Source organism: Truncatella angustata (genome assembly GCF_020726525.1).
Source record: "Truncatella angustata strain MPI-SDFR-AT-0073 chromosome Unknown BKA67scaffold_5, whole genome shotgun sequence".
NCBI classification, from domain to species: domain Eukaryota; kingdom Fungi; phylum Ascomycota; class Sordariomycetes; order Amphisphaeriales; family Sporocadaceae; genus Truncatella; species Truncatella angustata.
Genome location: NW_025763385.1, coordinates 901,866 through 921,731, shown reverse-complemented (window position 1 = coordinate 921,731; position 19,866 = coordinate 901,866). Strand labels below are relative to the sequence as shown.

At 50.2% G+C, this 19,866-nt stretch overlaps 5 protein-coding genes across 5 annotated transcripts; 2 read left to right on the top strand and 3 right to left on the bottom strand.

Moving 5' to 3' along the window:
- Nucleotides 1–2,500: 2,500 nt before the first annotated feature.
- Nucleotides 2,501–4,480, top strand: BKA67DRAFT_659440 (uncharacterized protein; the record flags this gene model as incomplete). The annotated part of the gene is made up of 3 exons (XM_046107439.1): nucleotides 2,501–2,872; nucleotides 2,931–3,605; nucleotides 3,866–4,480. 3 exons carry the CDS (start codon nucleotides 2,501–2,503, stop codon nucleotides 4,478–4,480), a joined length of 1,662 nt encoding a protein of 553 aa, XP_045957042.1.
- Nucleotides 4,481–7,265: 2,785 nt separating this feature from the next.
- Nucleotides 7,266–8,821, top strand: BKA67DRAFT_518850 (uncharacterized protein; the record flags this gene model as incomplete). Its single annotated transcript, XM_046098044.1, has 3 exons — nucleotides 7,266–7,610; nucleotides 7,754–8,428; nucleotides 8,480–8,821. 3 exons carry the CDS (start codon nucleotides 7,266–7,268, stop codon nucleotides 8,819–8,821), a joined length of 1,362 nt encoding a protein of 453 aa, XP_045957041.1.
- An 89-nt stretch (nucleotides 8,822–8,910) lies between these two features.
- On the bottom strand, nucleotides 8,911–11,611 carry BKA67DRAFT_301004 (uncharacterized protein). The gene is made up of 3 exons (XM_046096073.1): nucleotides 11,186–11,611; nucleotides 11,009–11,119; nucleotides 8,911–10,925 (listed from the first exon to the last, which is right to left on the bottom strand). Exons 1-3 carry the CDS (start codon nucleotides 11,315–11,317, stop codon nucleotides 9,000–9,002), a joined length of 2,169 nt encoding a protein of 722 aa, XP_045957040.1. The 5' UTR covers nucleotides 11,318–11,611; the 3' UTR covers nucleotides 8,911–8,999.
- A 2,781-nt stretch (nucleotides 11,612–14,392) lies between these two features.
- Nucleotides 14,393–16,600, bottom strand: BKA67DRAFT_300966 (tam domain protein). Its single transcript, XM_046096072.1, has 6 exons — nucleotides 16,252–16,600; nucleotides 16,175–16,200; nucleotides 16,036–16,115; nucleotides 15,703–15,970; nucleotides 15,101–15,572; nucleotides 14,393–15,045 (listed from the first exon to the last, which is right to left on the bottom strand). The coding sequence occupies exons 1-6, from the start codon at nucleotides 16,435–16,437 to the stop codon at nucleotides 14,878–14,880; spliced, it is 1,200 nt and encodes a 399-aa protein (XP_045957039.1). The 5' UTR covers nucleotides 16,438–16,600; the 3' UTR covers nucleotides 14,393–14,877.
- Nucleotides 16,601–17,677: 1,077 nt separating this feature from the next.
- On the bottom strand, nucleotides 17,678–18,064 carry BKA67DRAFT_567481 (uncharacterized protein). The gene has a single exon (XM_046102977.1). The coding sequence runs from the start codon at nucleotides 18,004–18,006 to the stop codon at nucleotides 17,752–17,754; it is 255 nt and encodes an 84-aa protein (XP_045957038.1). The 5' UTR covers nucleotides 18,007–18,064; the 3' UTR covers nucleotides 17,678–17,751.
- Between the last annotated feature and the right edge of the window lie 1,802 nt (nucleotides 18,065–19,866).

Sequence of the window (19,866 nt, the reverse complement as noted above, 5' to 3'; positions counted from 1 at the left end):
GGCTTTGGGAACAGTACTGAGATTTCCATGCATCACGACTTAGCCCAAGGATCAACGAATGGACGATTGATCGATGGCATGGAGAGCTTGTCATTCATCAACTTTACCGACGACGTGGTCAAGCCAGAATCTCAAATGTGGCTCGTTGCCTATGTATCCGCTGCCACAGAACATACCTGTACAGGGACTTGTCCAGCCTGACCGTCCATATACTACTAAAGATACGGAAATGCGCTGCAAACTTTTAGTCATGTCAAATGACTGGCGCATGTTTCATCCTGGTGCATGGTCTTGTTATAAGCTGAGACATATGACAAGAAGGCCCAGTCTGACTCAGTTGTAAAACCAATGGTGCAGACTATGTCCAAATGTTAATAGCCTCATATTCTGCTTTTAGTGACGACCCATAGAGGGCGAGAGAAAGTGAGAGATTGTGTGTGTGTGCTAATTCACTAACCTAGGGACTGCTGGAGAATTAAACTGTCCTGACCTTGAGCTTTTCAAGGGTAGGCGAGGTTGAAAAGTGGGACTGCACAGGGGTTGGCATTGGTGAATTTTCCCAAAAACCTTAACGGGTGTCGCCAAGAGAAGACCCTGATTCATTAAAGTTAGAACAATACTTCTTCTGGTCTGTACTGTCTTACTGCATATGGCACAGCTCTGAACTCAGAAGCCCAAAGGCCACAACATTTGGTTCCCACTGAATGGGCCATCACGCATGTCTGTAGCATCTCAACCCTACGAAGCAGGTCAACCATGCCGATCAATATCTAGTCCAACATCTTTCACAGTTGCACAGGGTTGGCGGTGATGGGATTGATCCACTGTTCGTCAGAGCGGGCGGACCCCCTGAGTTCGGGATTTCACACATACGCTTCAGATTGACGTCTCCATCTTCCTCTACTGTGTACCACGCTGTCGTCATGATGATTAATTCCCAAGTGGTATCTTGTCAGCGCGGGCGGCATGCTACATACGACCCAAATCGCTTTTTTTGTGATGAAAAGCCTAAGTCTCGGCAGAACTCATGATTGGTGCATGAGGTCTCACAATATGCAATCAACTAATTTCTTATCCGAAAATCTCGGGTGCTATCCGTCTCTGGAGGGATTACAGTTTGTGCAACTTTCCTGGGTTCACCTGCGTGGGTTCCAGCAGCGGCTCAGAGGGGAGCAGGGGAGGGCCACTGTAAAAACAACCTAACCATACCATTCACAATGATAGTGGGTGACCCTAATGGCTTGGCTCTGACAGGGTTCAATGTCAGTTTTACCCAAATACGACAATCCGACCTCGTGAAAGAAAACGGCGTTCTGCAAGGGTAATTTGCTGCTGTGCCTAAGTTATCCGAGCAAATACGGATACTCTAGTGGCTGACCGATTGCATACCACGGTATGAAGTTTGCATCCGTTGTTGCCGAACATGCACGACCCCCGTTTAGCGGTGGCATGTTTCACATTCCAATGGGCTGCATGCACCTAACTATCTCGTCACCCGTTGTCCTTTTTCGGATGACAGCGTGAGTGGGCAAATCTCAATTGGTTGTATGCTTTGCGGCGGGCTTCGCTAAGCGGTCTTGGCACCGTGAAACCTCTCTCTTGGACAAAGCTACCACTCACTGTATTGCGAGGTAAACCGCCTGGCTTCAGCTTGACATGTTTGACAACCTTGATCCTGATTCTTTTGGGCAATACGAACCAGCACTAAGACATACCCGAAGCAAAAAAAAAAAAAAAAAAGAAGCCAGAAGTAGAAGCAGAAGCAGACGGGATTTCTTTTAGCGGAAGTGTTAGCCTGGGAGCCACTGCGGAGGCTTCCTCATCTTCATCTTCATCTACATACCCGCAGTTTAGTTTAGATACGTACTGCAAGCACGCATTCTGTCCTACCCCTGGTCTGTCCGTGGTGGCTACACCCCGGTCACTTGCGTCAGTAAGTATGTATTCAGCTCGCCTCCATCAACTTTAGTAATTGACCGTCATTCTCAAACCCACCGCGATTCATCAGATACGCATTAGTTCTGCATATCAGCATGTGCAGTCCCGGCTGATCGCTGTTGCTTCCTTTTTTCTTTTCCTTTTCCACTCCTATTCTGTCCACTGATAACGGGTCGGGAGATCACCAGACCGCTAGAGCTTCAGGCCCTTTGGTACCAGTCCGTTCCTGTGGCTGTTCCTCGTTCATTGCCTTTTCCAGTTCCACTCTAGTAATACGAGATCCGGCGCAATTAATCGCCTTGTCAGCCCGCCAAGCACTCCATACATTCCGTGCACTCAGACTTGACAGAGTTCCAGACACCAAACGCAGACTCGCATACCTCTCCAGTCTTTCCGCTTGCCTGCTCCCACTCTGGTCTTTTCGTCATTAGTCCGTTGCCATGCTCGATTCTGTCTGACCTTTTCATCTTGACTTTGCCTTGCCAAGAATACATTGCTGCAATCTTCGAGGTGGTTGAGATACCAGGACTCAAGTCCAAGTACCCGCCTACAGTAGCCCACCATGATTCTGACGCCGTATTCGCGCCGGCTACGGTTCTTCGGTGGAATTTCTGTCCTTGCTCTTGTCGCAACATATATTCACATCCAACCGACATGGAGGGTGAGGACATACAGTTATGCCCACGACCTGGGCGCAACCGTCTCGAACTACTTCGCCGCTTCGGATGTCTACAATAACACCTTGTACCAACAAGGGACCGAGGGGGTCGTGACTCAGTACCACAACTTCAGCGACCCATGCACTGGGTTTCCAAACACGGACGGCGTTCTGCTCGTCATGAAGACCGGCGCGACCGAAGCCTTCGACAAAGTGCCAACTCACCTGCTTACGACCCTGCAATGCATGTCCGACTTTTTAATCTTCTCCGATATGGTATGCACGTGTAGCCCGCCTGAGGCCATTTCCTGTCAATACTAACAGAGTGTCGTAGGAGCAGCAAATAGGGAAATATCACATATATGACGTACTCGCCGAAGTGGAGGAATCCGCCAAAGCCCACAATGACGATTTCGATCTGTACCGGGCCCAGAAGGAGTGCCCCGTCTCCCAGAAGTCCTGCGTAGATGCTCGAGATGGAGAGTCGAAAGCCTGGAAGCTCGACAAGTACAAGTTTCTGCCCATGATGGAGCAAACATGGCGGATGCGACCGGGCCGCGATTGGTACATCTTCGCCGAGGCCGACACGTATGTTTTCTGGGCCAACATGGTCTACTGGCTGCGCACCCAGAGTCAGCTCAACCCTAAGGAGAGGATCTACCTGGGCAGTCGCAGCTTCATAGGCGGGATGCCCTTCGCTCACGGTGGATCCGGGTATGTCATGAGCGGCTCCCTCTTGCGACATTTGATCGAGCACCATCCGGGCGTCGTCAAGCAATACAGTGTCAAGGGCGCAAACGAATGCTGTGGCGACCTGATGCTCGCTCAGGCGCTGGAGCAATACGAGGAAGTCAAGATCCGTCAGACATGGCCCATGTTCAATGGCGAAAAGCCCAGCACGCTACCATTTGGCCCGGGACATTGGTGCGAGCCCATCTTGACGATGCACCACGTGAATGCCGAAGAGATCAGCAGCGTTTGGCAATTCGAGCAGACACGCAAGACCGATGTAAGTTGAATATTCTGCGGCCTGGTCGCGTTCCCCCGCACCCTTGCCTTGTGTTGGTTTGTTGGAGGTCAGGATTGGCGACATGGATGGGGCAAGAAATAGGGTTTGCGCTGGTTTACCAGGACTATGGCATGGCATGGACCTGAAACCCATCCAACGCATCCCTGTCCTGCCCAATCAGGCACATGTCTTACTGCCACGAGCTGCCCGGCTTTCACGAATTGATGATTCCCCTGCGCAACCACTAACATGTCTTGCAGCGCACGTTACTTATCAAGGATCTTTACCATGGTCTCATCGCACCTAAGATGCAGGTCCAACGCCACGACTGGGATAACCTTTCGGATGATGTCTGTTACATCAGCTCAGACGCCGATGCGCAAGCGCGTGCTGGCGATCACGAGAAGGGTCGGCAAAAGAAGGGCCACGAGATGACACAGGTCGAGAAGGACGCCTGGAAATCTCCCAAACACTGCGCCCGCGTCTGCGAGGAAGAAGACGTGCCAGACGAGGACGAGTGGGAGCTGAAGCAAAAGGTTGTGCCGCGCAACCCTGAAGAAGTCGAGAACGCGGCCAACGCCAGCGACACGGAGAAGGCCGAGGACAGCGACGCCAGTGACGAGGCCATGCGCGAGCAATGGAAAACCATGCTCAATGAGCACAAGAAAAGCCGCACGTGCTTCCAGTACCGATGGCATGACGAGGTATGCTGCACCGCGAGGAGCTTCAAGCTCGGTGCACCAAAGTCCAAGCCGGACGAAGACAAGCAGAAGGAGCAGTGGGTCAGTGGCTGGGATCTGAAGGGCATCAACGACTGGATCGATGCCATGGGCGAGTGCAAGGAGATCGCATGGAAGACTCCTGAAAAACCATGAGACTACACACATCAAGTGGGGTCAAGTTATAACATCTAAGTAATCTGATATTGATGCATTCTGGCAAGGCGTACAAGGTTTGTTCTGGGACAGCGAGAAGTCGACTCGCTTTTGTATTTTCGGCGGTTATGCGAGGGTATCATGTCGCATACCATGGCGTTCGGGGGAGCTCGGAGCGAATGAAAGAGCACATGTTTTGACATAGATTTTGGGCAACTCAATCAGAGTTCTAGAGCGTCACGAGGCAATATTCGGCTTGCTGCCGAGAAATGGAGTCAAAGGCAACTGCAATACATTCAAGATGAGCAACCTTACTGTAGCACCGTCGTTTGTTCGTGCAAGATGTGAGGCAGCTGGTCTCGCATTCGTGTTACCCATCGCGCGAAGCAATACAGCCCACGTATGCGCAGTACAAGGGTCACGTGTTTTCGTAAATAGCTAAAAGATCGACAAGCAAATCACAACGTATCAAAGGCGCAGGTCCAAGTATAGTACACTTGTATTCTATATCGACGATTACGTTTAAGAGCAGTACTGGCGAAGACTCAATCGGCATATATATACATAAAGAAGGTTGTTTCGCTGCCGGGAGTCGATCTCGACCGGCTAGGCCCGCTACAAACATTGTCTATTGTATCATCATGACAGGCCGCACACAATGCTCAGCTTGAATGTCGCGCATCAATCTAGTCTCGACTTTCGCAAAAAGCACCGTCCTTCGAACGCGAAATCGCCAAGGCGCCAACTACGTTAAGCGGGCAGTGGCTAAACGCAAGGGTTGGCGCATCCCAACCTCGTGTGGTATTTTTCCGCTATACACCGTCAGCGGATGGTCGCGGGCTGTGGGAAGAGGCATGCGAGAACAGCCTAGCTCGGCGGACTTCTACAAGAGATATCAAGGAGGTTTCCAGGAGCCGCCTGTTGTCGAAGCGGGATGTAATTCTGACGAGTTGGAGAGTGGACGACGAGGATGGTATATAGTTCTGGTCTCGAAAGGGGCTTTGCCGGAAACTGGGCAAGCAAAAATGCATAGGCTACTGAGTATAACTGATAATTATTTGCCAAGATCTCAGGATTGAAGGGCCGCAAGAAGATAAAACTGTCTATCTTGCCTACCACAAAAACGAGCAAGAATCGAGAAGGATTGAGAGTTAGATGATTTGTTAAAGTCTGACTTACGGCAGCGCGGTCTGAGATGAAATATACTGCGTTAATTTGAGCGGATAAGATACCTTTGACTGGGTGGGATGTTTTAATTTTGTTCCTCACAAGTCTACGAGGGAAGCGTTCAATCTGGATTGATCAGGAAAGGCAACCTAGTAGGTGATATGAGTAGCACAATAAAAATTTCATGGAAGGAGATGACCCGGATGATATAGATTGACTCGTTTGTCGCAGTTTGATATTGGAATATCTTTACTTTACATTATATAATAAGAGTACACTAAACGCGTTATGGGTATTTGTTGAAAATGATGCAGATCACTCATATTATAGGAGGTTCCCATATGTTCTTAATACTAGAATAATCTGCATCAGCGCTGAGGCAACGAGGGTCATGCCACTGCGTCAAGTTCCCCTTTAAGGAGTCTCGTGAAGATATTGATTGCCGAAACCATGAAGGCTACGTTTGCGGCCCGATATGATACTGCTGAACAAGTTTTGTAGTCGACCACATGTTCGATTTGCTTCCGAGACTAAGGTACCCAGGGCCTTCTGTTACAGCAAGTTCATTTCCTTTCTTCATGGCAACAAGGTCTTGCTTGAGGATTTTGAGCCACTCAGATGGGTTTCGGGACTCCAGACGTAGCAAGAGACTGGAAGAAAGCTTTGCGCTTTACTGCTAGACTTCTTGAATGGTTCGTCGAATGAGAATTAGTGCAAATACTACATGAATCTCTCAAAGACTCGTATATGTGGAAGTTTTATGGGATGCTCTGTGTTTCGTCAAACATGAGGTTATTTGACGTTGGGAAGTACGGGCTCTTAAGCATGGGCTGCATAATTAGTGCAGTACATATTTTTCACCTAGTCTAGCATGATTGTTAGTTCACCCTCAGTTCGTTACATTTTTCTGTGCCGCTTGTACATTACAGGCAATCAGTATCATAGAGTATGAGATTCACGGGAAATGTCTGGTTAAGTATCGTCGGGTTGGAAAATTATCCCGGTGTATACTGTGGCACATGAGCCATTACCGTTGGCCCTCAATCTTTGGTAGTCTACCTTAAATATATAGTCACTAGCGTATTGAAACTCGGGTCATACTGTTGAGTTATAGAATGCTCAACCGCGCGGTCTGCAATCCCGACCTTCCAGGCCAATTGGCGGCACTGATGGAACTATTGCCAACACCACATCTCCCCCGCATTAGCTCAATACGGCATGCGTCCAACTCCTACTCAGATCCACCTAGACTACCTATGCCAACTATATATGTGCAATCAGTGGAGGCATGGTCTGGAAATATTCATATGTGACTTAGCAATATCTGGTCCTCTGATACTGGGTTACCTTGCCATTCCGAGGACCATGGATCCTCGGCGCATGAGACCAGAGACCAGTGACCCATGTAATGTAACATTCTATTTGAACCACTGAGGATGACGAAACCCCGGAGGCACATCCCCCGGATTCGTGGCCGCATCCCTCTCCACCTCCACATCTTGATGTGAGGTCCTTTTAATGCATTCTCAACGCCATGCCACTAGCATCGTAACACTTTCTTTCATCTTTGATGGCATTTTCCCCACATCTTGCCTGTACATGAAATGCTACCTACGCCATGGGCAGCACTGTGCTCAATTCAAGGCAGTCCTCATATCTGCGACAGATTTTGATCATATGTGTTGGCCTTTTGGCATTGTATGTCTTCATCCTCGTCCCAGATGCCAGCTTGGACTCCTCTAGAACAGTGCTGGACACATTCCCAGAAGGGAGACAAGGCAAAAGTGGCAGGACGAGGCTTGCACAGGAACTGCTTGACAACCGGTTTCTGACCTCGGAGCAATGTGTCACCACGTTCCCAGGACTGACGAAGGAAGTCGATGATGCTGTCGCAAAGGGGCCCTTCACATTGGAGAGGAGCGGTCCATTGGGACCGCTGATTGCTAGGATCAAGAACGGCAAGGTATGCGTATCTTATACTTCACTGAAAGTCGCCGGCCGTCTGCCTCGAGTATGGTTGGGCAACGTGACTACTCTTAGATGATTTGACTATATATCATCACGATAGCAGTAACTGCGAACCTTGAGAACTGACTCTGATCGCAGCTCTCCATTCTCCAAGCAGCAATGTCCAATGATCTCTCCCGGGATATGCTTCTACACCGAAGCGCGACACTGCACCAAATCCACACCGCACTCCTAACGTCACCCTCTCCACAAGAGATCCCAGACACCATCATCGCCTTCACCCACCACGACAACCCATCCTCCAAAACCTTCTCCTATTCGCGGCCCGCCGACCCATCTCGCAACGGACCCTCGGCACCCTACTTCCCCATCCCGCACTTCAGCTTCTGGTCCTGGCCCCTCCCCTTCATCAAATCGCTCCCCTCGGCGACGAGATCCATCACCGCCCTCGAGTCGACCCTGCCCTTCACCTCCAAGATCCCCAAGGCCGTCTGGCGCGGGACGCCGCACTTCAACTCGCCGAGCACGACGTCGGCGCGGCTGCGGCAGGACCTCCTGCTGGCGTGCCAGGAGAAGCCGTGGTCGGACGTCGAGGCGCTGTCGTGGACGGACTCGGGGCGGAACGCGTCCAACGCGCTGCCCATCGCCGACTTCTGCCGGTACCGGTACGTCGTGCACACGGAGGGGGTGACGTACTCGGGCCGCCTGCCGTTCCACCAGCTGTGCGCGAGCGTGGTGCTGACGCCGCCGCTGAGCTGGATGCAGCACACGAGCCACCTGGTGCGGCCCGTCTTCTCGTCGTCGCTCGCGGGCGTCGAGCGCGCGGCGCGGCCGGGCCGGGAGCTCGGGAACGGGGTCGTGGAGAAGGGGCCCGGCCTGGCGCCGTATCCGGCCAAGTGGGTGAGCGAGGCGTGGGGTGGAGGGGTGAGGGCGGAGGAGGCCAATATGGTGTTCGTGGCGCCGGACTGGAGCGATCTGGAGGCTGTGGTTCTTTGGCTCGAGAAGAACCCGAAAGTTGCCGAGGGGATCGCGAGAAGACAGCGGGAGACATTTCACGGGGGCGGGTATTTAAGTTCCGCAGCGGAGATGTGTTATTGGCGGGCTGCTATTCGGGGTTGGAGTAAGGTTGCGGATTATGAGGGTCAAGGATTTGAGGACATGGAGGGCGTTCCTTTCGAGGAGTTCGTGTTGACACAGAAAGCGTGAGCGGTCTTGGCTATCCAAGACCCACGTTCATTATAATACGTCCGATTCTTGAGCTCACTCAAGTGATGAATATGACATTGTACATCGCTGCCTGATCTCGGCGACATCATTACTATAGATACATCGCTGGATATATACAGACCGTATTATTTCCCACACTGTGGCATCAATCATGACATTAGTTGCCCCTGGCACTCAGGCTGGCAAATGCGTCCGGGCTGTGCCGACCGTTATTCCAATCCATCTGCGCACCCAAAGTCATACTCTCGCGGCTCCTTGCAGACCCGAAGGGCACAGCATTGTTCACTGTTGCAAAGTGCGCGGATGGCGGTGATGCCCCGCCATTAAGAAAGGGATTTGTAGTTTTAGGATGTGCGACGCTTTGCAGGGGAGAAGCCAGCGGCAAAGGCTGCTGCTGCGAAGCCGCCAACTGATTGCTGGCATCGTTTATTGGCATTTGACTCTGAGGCTGCAAAGGTGTTGGTGCCACAGACGGATAGTTGTATAGTGCCATAATGGTGGCTTTATCCCTTGGTGGTTGGTATACCGGCTGTGCCTGCTGCTGCTGTGGCTGAAACACGGACTGGTCAAATTGTTGGGCTGATTGATACTGGGGCTGTTGTGTCGTCTGCGGCTGTACTTGGAAGATAGACTGATCGAACAGCTGAGGGGCTTGATACTGTGGCTGTTGTGCCGCCTGCTGCTGTACTTGGAACATAGACTGGTCGAACGGTTGAGCAGCTTGATACTGTGGTTGTTGTGCAGGCTGGTTCATGGCGAGGAAGGGGTTATTTCCATATGGTGAGGTTGGAGTGCCGTAAAAGTTTTGCTGTGACTGCTCCGGTATCTGGCCCAATGGGGAAGAACCAATTCTAGTAGTAGGAGACCTAGCGAAAGGATTGCTGCCAGTATTTTGATTCTGCAAGGGAGCAATATTCACCGATAGAGATTGCTGCTGCTGCTGCTGCTGCTGCTGCTGCGGTGCAGGGCTCTGCAGGAAGGGATTGTAAGTCTGCTGAGGTTGAACCTGGGGTTGAGGTTGAGGTTGAGATTGCTGATAGGGCTGTTGATAAGATGCTTGATTACCATTAGAAAAGAAAGACGCAAAGTTTTGCGTTTGGGGTATCGGTGGAGTCATAGACTGCTGATAAATAGGTTGTTGTACATTGGGAGGAGCTGGTAGACCACCTGTGTGATGTGGGAACAGCTGTTGTGGTTGAGATGGCGCCAAAGAGAGGTTCTGCATAGACGAGTTGAGGTTGTAGTCACTCTGCTGTGAGGGAACGCCGAAAGGGTTGGTGGTCATGGCATAGAACGGGTTTTTGCTCGGCATGGTCCCTGTCGACTGTGCCGTTTGCGGTGGCGCTGGGGCTGGAGATATATCCCACGGGTTGTTGGAAGTAGCCGGGCTGTTGGCAGTCGAAGGGCTCATCCTCGAGAGGCCTGCTGTCGTTGGTGTCGCGGGACTAGGGCTCAATGATCTCGGTGTAGCAAGGGTGCTAGGAGTCTGTAGTGAACTACCACGCCTTGGGATGGGGTCTCCGGTTCCCCCTTCGCCCAGCCTCACAAGCGTCTCTATAGTCCTCTCAACATTGCCATTGACGCCTTTCAGAACCATGGCATTGCGCTTGTCGTCGGTAAAGCCCATGTCTCTGAGCTGGGTCAACTTCCGAGCCGTGTCGTCCACACTATCGTTTTGAACACTGGCACCAAATACCTTGGATGGCTTGTTGCGAAGTGGTGGTGGGCTACGCGGTTCCTCAGGGATGTGCTGTGAGCTTGCGCTCTTCTTTGACCGAAACAAGGGGAAGGTTGAGCTTTTCGAGTTTGATTTCTTGAAAAAGCCGCCAGTCTTTGACGGCACTGGAGGGGGCGTTTCGAGGTCAGAGTCAGCCCTGCCTCGCGACGGCCTTTCTGTCCGATATTGTGTCTGTTCTCGTTCTCGTTGTGATCCGTTCGATTCGGATGCTCTCTGCGTATACTTGGACCTGATGAAGCGTTCCATGGCCGAGTCCGCTTCGTCGGCGTCAACAGGAACGGGTGGTTTCTTGTTGTCGGGATTGTATTTCTTGTTGGAAGCAGTATTGCCAACTCGCTTCATGTTCTGCCCCACCAAGTCTAGTCAGTTTCCCTCTACTACAGACGATGTAACCGAGTCACAGAACAGAACAAAAGAAAACGACGTACATCGACCTGCTCATTCGTCCACCCATCCATGCTCAAGGACTTGACCTTGGAGATATGCGTGCCGAGCTTACGATGAATCGCACCGCAACGCATACATAGGAAGATGCCCAACTAGAAAGAAACACGAAGGTCAGTAGCGGTCCGAGGTCGATGGCCTGGTGGTCGGTATATACGCACGCTCCATGATGCCCATGCTGGGTTTCTCGCACTGCAGTCGGCGCAACTGTTGTTTCCTGGCACATCGTGGACGAGATCCTGTAGCGCCTTTTCGTTGCGCGCCTGCTGGCGCTTGCTCATCAACGAAGCCATTGCCTATTCCCGTCGATGTTACCGTTGATTCGCACTTCTATTGACATAAGACAGAACTATAGCCACGACCAATTGCTCGGGCCGATCGTTTGTATACGGTCTAGGGTTGTCTGGAGGAAAAGGAGGGTATGTCGTCGCGAATATAGGACAGGGCCGTGTTCTAGCAATTACGTAGGCGTGTCTGGAACCGACAAATCAAGACAAATTCGAGGCTCGTGTAATGAGGGGACCCTAAACCAAAGATGTCCCGGGGCAGAAGGAGAGGGGAAACAAAAAATAAATAAGAACGGAGAGTGCTGCTCTCGCTGAAATTGCGGCAATGCTCGAATTTGTCGACCAATGTCGCGTCGGCTAGGTGATCACGCGTGATCTTGCCTCTCGTTTCTGCTTCGGTTTTCCTTCGGATTTAATTGTAAATTACCCTACAGTAATAAGTAGACGCACAGCACAGCGTCGGTGGGGAATTAATTCGCAAATGGTCAGACAATCGACGAGTGGAAAGGTCCAGTGTCCATTTCAAAAGCACAGAAGGAAAGGAAGAGACGCCAATATCGAATGGAAATCAAAAGCAAGACAAGACAGGTGGTAGTTACAAATCCATTGCCAGTAGTAAGATCCTCACAGGTAGCGAGTGACCTCGACTCATTTGATCCTTCGTCTCCGAATGGCTTGCGCGACAAACCACAACACGAAAAAAGTGCCACTCCTTGCAGGGCCCCCGAACGTGCTTGGTAACACCCGACAGCTCCCCAGACGAAGAAAGGGGCACAACATAACTATCATATGCAGCCTAGTCCTATGGTAGCATTTAACTAACTTGGTCCGAGGTTTTTAGCAGGTCACTACCCTGAAAGAGGTGCACGAGCCCACTTCCACCACGCTGTGACCCACTGACTCGGGCCCTCTTCCGGGATCGAGGTCCTACACCTACAGCAAGTTACAGTAGCAACAGGGCTAAGGTTAGCTTGATCTGGACAGAGATGGCCGACCACTGGAGCGCCTCCAGCTCTTCCAGCGAGTCATTGAATTGCGACTTCAAATACCTCGACTCATTGTGAATCCGCACCATCCAGCCCTGGGAAAATGTCTAGAATGACATATGGCAAACGTCGGGTCCTAGCGCATTTCAAATCGTCGCACGGGCAGCGACAGTTATCCTTCAAACCTAGAAAGACAAACCATAACTCGCCCTATCTTGGGCTCCGTACTCCATAACCTCTTTGCACCGCGCTCGTGGCTTACAGGGATACCCCGCCGGGCTACCAGCTTCAGCCGCTTCCAACGGAGTTACCGTGGTCCAGCCCAAGGGAGTCTTTGTTTGCTGTCCGGGTCTGGGAGCCATCACAAACACCAGCTCATCATCCATTGCTCATAAAGTCCGAGGAATTGGTGGTCACCGCATTCTGCAATAACCCAGTGCCCTTCATCACCGACAGGTATAACACGCAAGCGAGTCAGATTGTCTTTCGGCATACGCTGAAGCTGCTCGAACCGGGACAGTATTCACATGGCTTTCATAAACGACCTCAGCATGTCTAAACGCCCATCTCAAAAGGTCAAGAATGGACAACTGGACCATGACATTCGCTGACATGGTGCATCATTGGCATTGAGCCCTTCGAAATTAATGACAGCTGAAGCTGTCCAACAATTCAAGGATTCCGAACCAGGCCTCCCTGCATGCAAGCATGAGGTACTGCCTGTTACCTAGAGATGCGTCCTAGCCATTAACCTGCAGTGAAGGCCGTCCGCATCATCTGAAACATAGCGAGGAACTGGCACGTCTATGTCAAGACTGCCTGGCAAGAGGCATTGTCGAGGACACGAATTGCCCGTGATTACCGCTATTACAAGTGACAGGTCAAAACTTGCAGCGACGCATGATAATGCTCTGACAATCTTTTTCTGTTCCTTCGAATGACTTGGAAATCTTGCAAACGTCGTCCTGTAAAGTACATCTCCACCTGATCAACTTCGTCCTTTCACTGTCCGAGTGATCATTACTTCGGATCAATTGGTAGGTCGCCGGTGCGACATTGGCCATTCTTGGGAGACACCGTTAGCCTGGATTACGTCCTTGATAGATAGATAGATAGATATATATATATTGCTAGGCGCTTTTAATGGCGGGGTTGAAACTCGACTTCTGCACGAGTCCATGTCATCTGAACCCCATCCCACACGTACTCTCTCTAACTCTTTCTCTCCCGCAATTTCATCCTCAGAAAATATACTGATGTAAGCCAAATTACCATCTTACAAGGTAAGGGGCCCATGTGATCCATAATGGACTGTCATCAATCGTGTAAAAACCAAAAATTGTCGAAAATCCTTCGTAACCAAGAGAGACTGGGAAAGGAGAACGAATATATATACATATAGTAGAATGTAGCGATGAATGCTAGTCGTCGGCGGTATCTTTATGCTCGTTCTCCCCTGCCATATAGAAGAGACCGTAAGCCATAGATGGATGACAATTAGGAGTGTCCTGGTGTCTGTTCCCTTGAGCAGGGACTAAATATTATCTCATCTTCTGTCAAACCCTGGAAGTAAGAGCTCCAACCACGAGGTGCGGAGTGCCTCCAGGACGTGAAGCGGTTCCGCTGATGCTTGACACGATTCATTGTAACTAGGCGAAGAAACTGGACGCTCCTAGTTTACGGGCGGTTCATCGTGCTCCCCTTACTGGACGGCTGGTGGCTGGTTTCTGGTATCCCGTATACTTCTCACAGGAATAACGTTGTAACCTCGGACGACTCAGACCAACAACTGCTCTTTCCTTGACAGTTCTGTACGTAGTAGACTTTTGTAATGTTACGGACGCAAGTGACCATGGGAACTAATAATTGAACTTGGCATCTCGTCCGCTGTGCCCTGGATAATTAGGGGGCAACGAGGCGTCGAGGAACGGGAGGCTACATTTCGAGTCTTGTTACTAAACAGCGAAGAAGGGGGGGCGGGGGCTGGGGAGCAAAAGCCCTGGAGCTGCTGGTTGTAATGCTGGAAATGCGGAAATTGGGGCTGATGAGGTCGATGCAGAAGAGGTACACCATAATCGCATCATGAGAGATGACACAATATTTGTGACTTTGAAATTTATTGGCTCTAGTCTAGCATGTAGAGTATTTCCCCCGATTCGTAGAGACTGATACTACTAGCGCTTCTCTCCGCTACGACGAAGACATGGCCTTGCACTCTAAGGTACAAAATGCTAACGGTTTCTCATTGGGTATCGAATTGTAAGCAACATAGAGATCTACCATGTGGGTTCTGACCGAGCCTCAAGTCTCTTTTCGGGCAATTTTAGCAGCCGTAGACTTCTGGAATACGACAGAATTTCCATCAATCTTTGAACGGAGATGCAGTATGCTGTGCTGCTGGGCCATGTCTGGACACTTTGGTGCTGAGTTATCCATGCTTGAGCTGAGATTTCTGTAGAGCTATGCTGGCTTGCACTTCACGCTTTAGCTTGCAGCTTAAAAGCACGACGTTCCGGTTTAGAGAGGTCGAATTCCAACTCCTAGCTCGCTGATATAAGAAGTGATGCAGACATATCATCATCACGAGACACCACCCATCTCGGTATCACCCGACGACCCGGATGATCCTGATGGTTGTGTTTGGACCTTTTCGTTGGGGTACGGTTTCCGCCCCACGACAACATAGAACTTATTGTACGCATGGACGCTTTGATCTGAGATGGACTGTCTGACCTTAACCAACATCATCTGCGATAGTTAGCAGCTACACACAGAGGTTTTGGAGGACATGTTATAAACTTGCCTGTATCTGTTTGTCGTTCAGGCCCCTTACCCGAGTAAGAGGTGCAGATGAATAAGCATGAATACCATTCAGCCAAATGTCTTCCCAGCGTTTTCCAAGTGTCTTGAATTTACGCTCTCGGGGCCAGCCGTTGATTGGTAACTTATATGTGATCTCCTTGACATCAACAAAGCCGACATCCTCCATGGCTTGTTTATATAGGTGGGCATCGCGGATCGGCCGGCCCATGGTAACCGCTGCATCCTCGATGTCCTCCATATGCACTTTCAACTCGTGATCGGGTTTCATGGAGTCGTCATCACACAAGATGCTGCAAAGCAACTCTTGCGCCTCGAAGTACCCACCCGGCTCAAGTGCCTCGAAAGACTTGTAAAGTATATCTTCCTTTATGTCGTTCCAGCAGCCCAATGTCACCCGGGTGTGGATGAAGTCAAACTTGTCATCCTCTCGATACCAGTCCCATGGTTCTCGCCTGCAGTATACATCAGCACATGCTACCAGTCGATACAATGTGGGCGTCAACGACCGATCTCCTCAGCCGCGGATGCCAGTTGAGTGATGGAACCATAACGCTAAGAGTTTGAAGATGGATGGTCACATACGCGTCTTCGATGTAGAAATGCACATTCGGCGGCATTTCTAGAGGTTGAATTGGTGATAGGTCTGTTCCTGTAACCTTAGCGGTAGGAAACATATCCCCCATCTCTATAGCCCACTCGCCTGAACCAGTGGCGATGTCGAGAACGTTCCGTGGGGGATTTCGTTCAGACCAAGGGGCAAGAAATAGCCTCTGGTTCATGACAAACTTGAGGAGATGATACTGTTCATAACATCGATCAAGTTCCCTCTGGTCATTCGGGAACATATATGCTGTTCAACCTGTGTAAGTTGCCCTGCAAAGGGGAGCGGCGGGGCAGTAGGCCACTGGGACGTACATCCATCCTTATACCCGTGATAGGTCCTCCCGTTCTCGTAGCGATATCTTGTAACATCACTCGTAATCGAATGTGTGTCCCTAAGGTTTACGGCCGATGAGCGTAAGGATAGGTGGGCTGCGAAGCGCATACTACTTACGGGCTACCACGTCGTGACTGACATGACTTTTGTACATTAGCAAAATATTAGGGGACCGAATCAGGTTGAACTCATACATCAGCGTCTATTTGGATCGATGCAGCAACAGCGTCCTCATAACTTCGTTCGAACGTAAACTGGTAATTATGCAAACTGGTGCCGTCTATTGGGGTCGGGATATCGTGATTGTGGGCGGAATTGTGGCTTGGGTTGGCCGGGCGGCTACTGCTGCCTTCTCCCGGTGAAGACATGGTGATGGCCATGCAAAGTGATTGAGATATGATTTGAACGCAGATCACCAAAAAGAATCAAATCAAAACAAAACAAAACAAAAAAAAACCTCGTGAAAATGGTCGAATGTCCCGGAAGGATGACTTGAAAATATAGTGTACGAGCAATTCGAATTGGACTGGATTGGGGTAGGATTGGGGTTGTAAATGGCAAGCAAGCACAGCACCATGTAAGGCAAACCTAATAAACCTTCTCGAAGACCAGCGCACGTATGCATGTACGAGACAAGGACAAGGTCTTCGTTTACTGACTAAGGGGGGACGGCTGGGGCGCTTCGGCTCTTTTGTGTCAGCCTAAGAATGGTACCGCTCCAAATCTTCTCAGAGTTCAAGAGACCGCTGATCCAGATTCCTGGAATTTGGTCGGATCCAAGAGACTGGTTTGGGTGTACTGCAGATATGCGAGACCCCGTCTTTTGGTCCCCTGAGATTCGGCCGGGTAGCCGTCCCCAGTGAGATTATGTCGCGGCGGTTGCTGATTGGGAGAATCCTGTATCAGATGTGAAAAAGGCGACTTAGACTGTGAATCCGTCCTCTTGGAACGAAGGACGGGGCGTTTTTGGCTCGCATAGACTAACGGAAAGGGTGGAGAGTGGCCGAAATATTTTGGAGGTTATCTCAAGTATGTGTGTATGAGATAGACCTGAGTATATTAATGGAACGGAGATTGCTCAAAAACCTTGCCACATGCGGCTGCTTAATGTCTTGTCCTGCAACTTGACAGAAGAAAAAAAAAACAAGCAAGCTGGAGCAGTGCTCGCCCGTCTTGCAGCGGTTGTCAGAAAGCAAACACAACATTAACGCTAGCCTGAGATTCTGGGGGCCACTTCTGGGGGCGACGGCAAACTTGTAATCCCGGTATTGCGGCACCATTTCGACGACTATGGAAGCTCCACCCGGCCACAGCCCACTAAAACGACTGAATTGGACCTCTGGTGCCTGAGGTCGCTTTGCTGTCGACCTCTGTGTGCATACAGTCTTGCATATGGGGCCATATGACCCATGGATATTGCCCTACATGTCCTGCACGCTGGAGATTGGACATATGCAGAGTCACTAACAGCAGCACAGCCAAGTTCCGGTTTAAACACGGCAGCTTCGCAAGCCGAGAGCTGTACGACCTTACATAGTACCAGAACGTCTATCTGGGTTAGGTTATTATTCCTTGTGAGATAGAACGGTGGTTACATATTGCATGTGTTATCAGACCGGCCTTTGGTTATAATGCATTCGGGGTTTGAAAGTCAACTACCGATAATGCAGATCGAATTAATCGACGCCTGACACCTATATTGGATATTTCCTGCTAATGCAACGCCAAATTGATAGGCAGAGAGTATGCATGGTACAATCTCTAGATATTGCAAAATCAATGAAGCGAATAAATTCTTGGGGGGGAATGCGATGAGTTGTTGCGTCGGCACCACCCTCCGAGCCATGCAATATAGATTGCGCTGCAGTAGTAGTTTCGAAGAGCAGTAAAGACTGCAAGAAGCAGAGGGTCCACTTGACTTTCCTTGAGCGGACTGGTAGAACCGCCATCACATCATAACACACCGGTCTGCAGAGAAGTTGTGCGGATTGGTGATTTTCTAGGATCGTCAAAAACAGAGTGTCGTAAACGTGACTACTCAAACCGTGAGCCGCAACGGTCCGCTCCCATATGTTGCAGAAATCCGTCGAGAGAAGCATCATGCACGGTTGAACTCTATTTGCTGCACCCCTCCCCACCCATGTGTTGCCTTTTGGGGGTCTTGTCAGTTGTGCAAAGAGGTCCCAGTTATACAGGAAGGCTCTGTAGGTTTTCAGAACATTGTATAGATCGCAGTATGATCGGGTGTACCACAACATATGTACGATCTGGCTGACTAGCTCCCATCCTATCTGCGCTACCTGCCAGCTACCAAGAGTTTGTTATTGTTGGCCAGTACTTTTGTTCCTCTAGACTAGCTGGACGGAAGGGCAGAACTCCTTGCATCTCTAGTGGACAAATAGTCAGATAGTTTAATAGCTTGCCCACAGTAGAGCCTGGCCCTGCTTTGGTGTAAGATGGGGATGTCCAGATCTCCGAAAAATGCGCATTAAGTACCCTCTCAGCCTCTGCGGAAACAGGAGCCGAAGACCAACGTTACATGTGGTTATCTTGCAAGCAGAGCTACCTATGAGGTCTATCGAGAGTATATCCACACCCAAGCTTCGACCTGGTTATGCTCCCTCCACCTGAGTTCGGTATGCCGAGCCTGTTATCGTTGCACTCGGGTAGCCCAAAATAACCTAAAATGGAAAATGAAAATGCCCTTAGCATATGCACCAACATCGACTTAATACGTGTTTGCGGAAGGGTATAATTATTGGATCAGGATAAGTTTTATTTATTCATTAATCGTTAACTAGAGCATTCGACAAGAGATCCACGCAAGTCGTCGCGAGACCAGGTCTGCCCCGCGCATTTGCATAGCGGTTCCCGACGGTCTTCCTGGTAAATCAGGGGTAAGGATGAGCTTTCAGCCACTTTCAACTACCTACCAATTGGCATAAACCGGGTGCCGGGCGCTTCACGACCTGTCCCCGGTCGCTGCTCTCCAGCGGCGCAGCGCACAACCACACTGCTGGGTTCTTTGCGACTGACCTGGCAAACGACCTCCAACCATTACCGTTTTCGTGATACGCATACGATTGAAGACACAATAGTCGGAGTGTGTCCACAACTATGCATGTTTATACAGATCCTGATTCCGTACTATGTACCCAAAGTTCAAAGCAAGACTGGATACTTAAAGGTCATCTTCTTCAGCCAAATCGTACAATAATAGAAACCCCTGGGGACTTGTGAGCCCTGAACACAAGCGAAGCCGAAGTCAACTCCACTGAATCCACTCGAGTCCACCTGAGTCACTTAGACTCAAACCCGTCGCTGGAAAAAAAAAAAAAAAAAAAGGTTCACAAGGAAACAGTATGCGATCAACAAATTTGACGATAACCTCGAGGAAAACATACAAATAATTTCTTCTTCAGCAATGGGTTTTGAAAATGTTCTCCCTTTTGTTTGCAAAGAATCCCGAGCACTTGGTCCTGCAGCTTCCGTCTCTGCACCCGCACCCACAAATATTTGAGAACCAAGGTGTCTTGCAGCTCGGCTATCATAACTGGACAAAGCTGATGCATCGCAATTAGCCAGCGCATTGCACTTCCTCAATATTAAAATCAGCCGACTCTTGACCAAGCTACACCTGTGGGACAAACAAAAGTACCTCATTGCTATAGCGCTATAGTGGTCGGTGAACTTGCCCAGTTTTTCTTGTACAGTACATGCACCGGCTATCGATGAATGAGAACCAGCTAACCTGGCTGATTTTGAACAGTGGGCACCAACCACAAGCAGCCCCAGAACCCAGAACAATT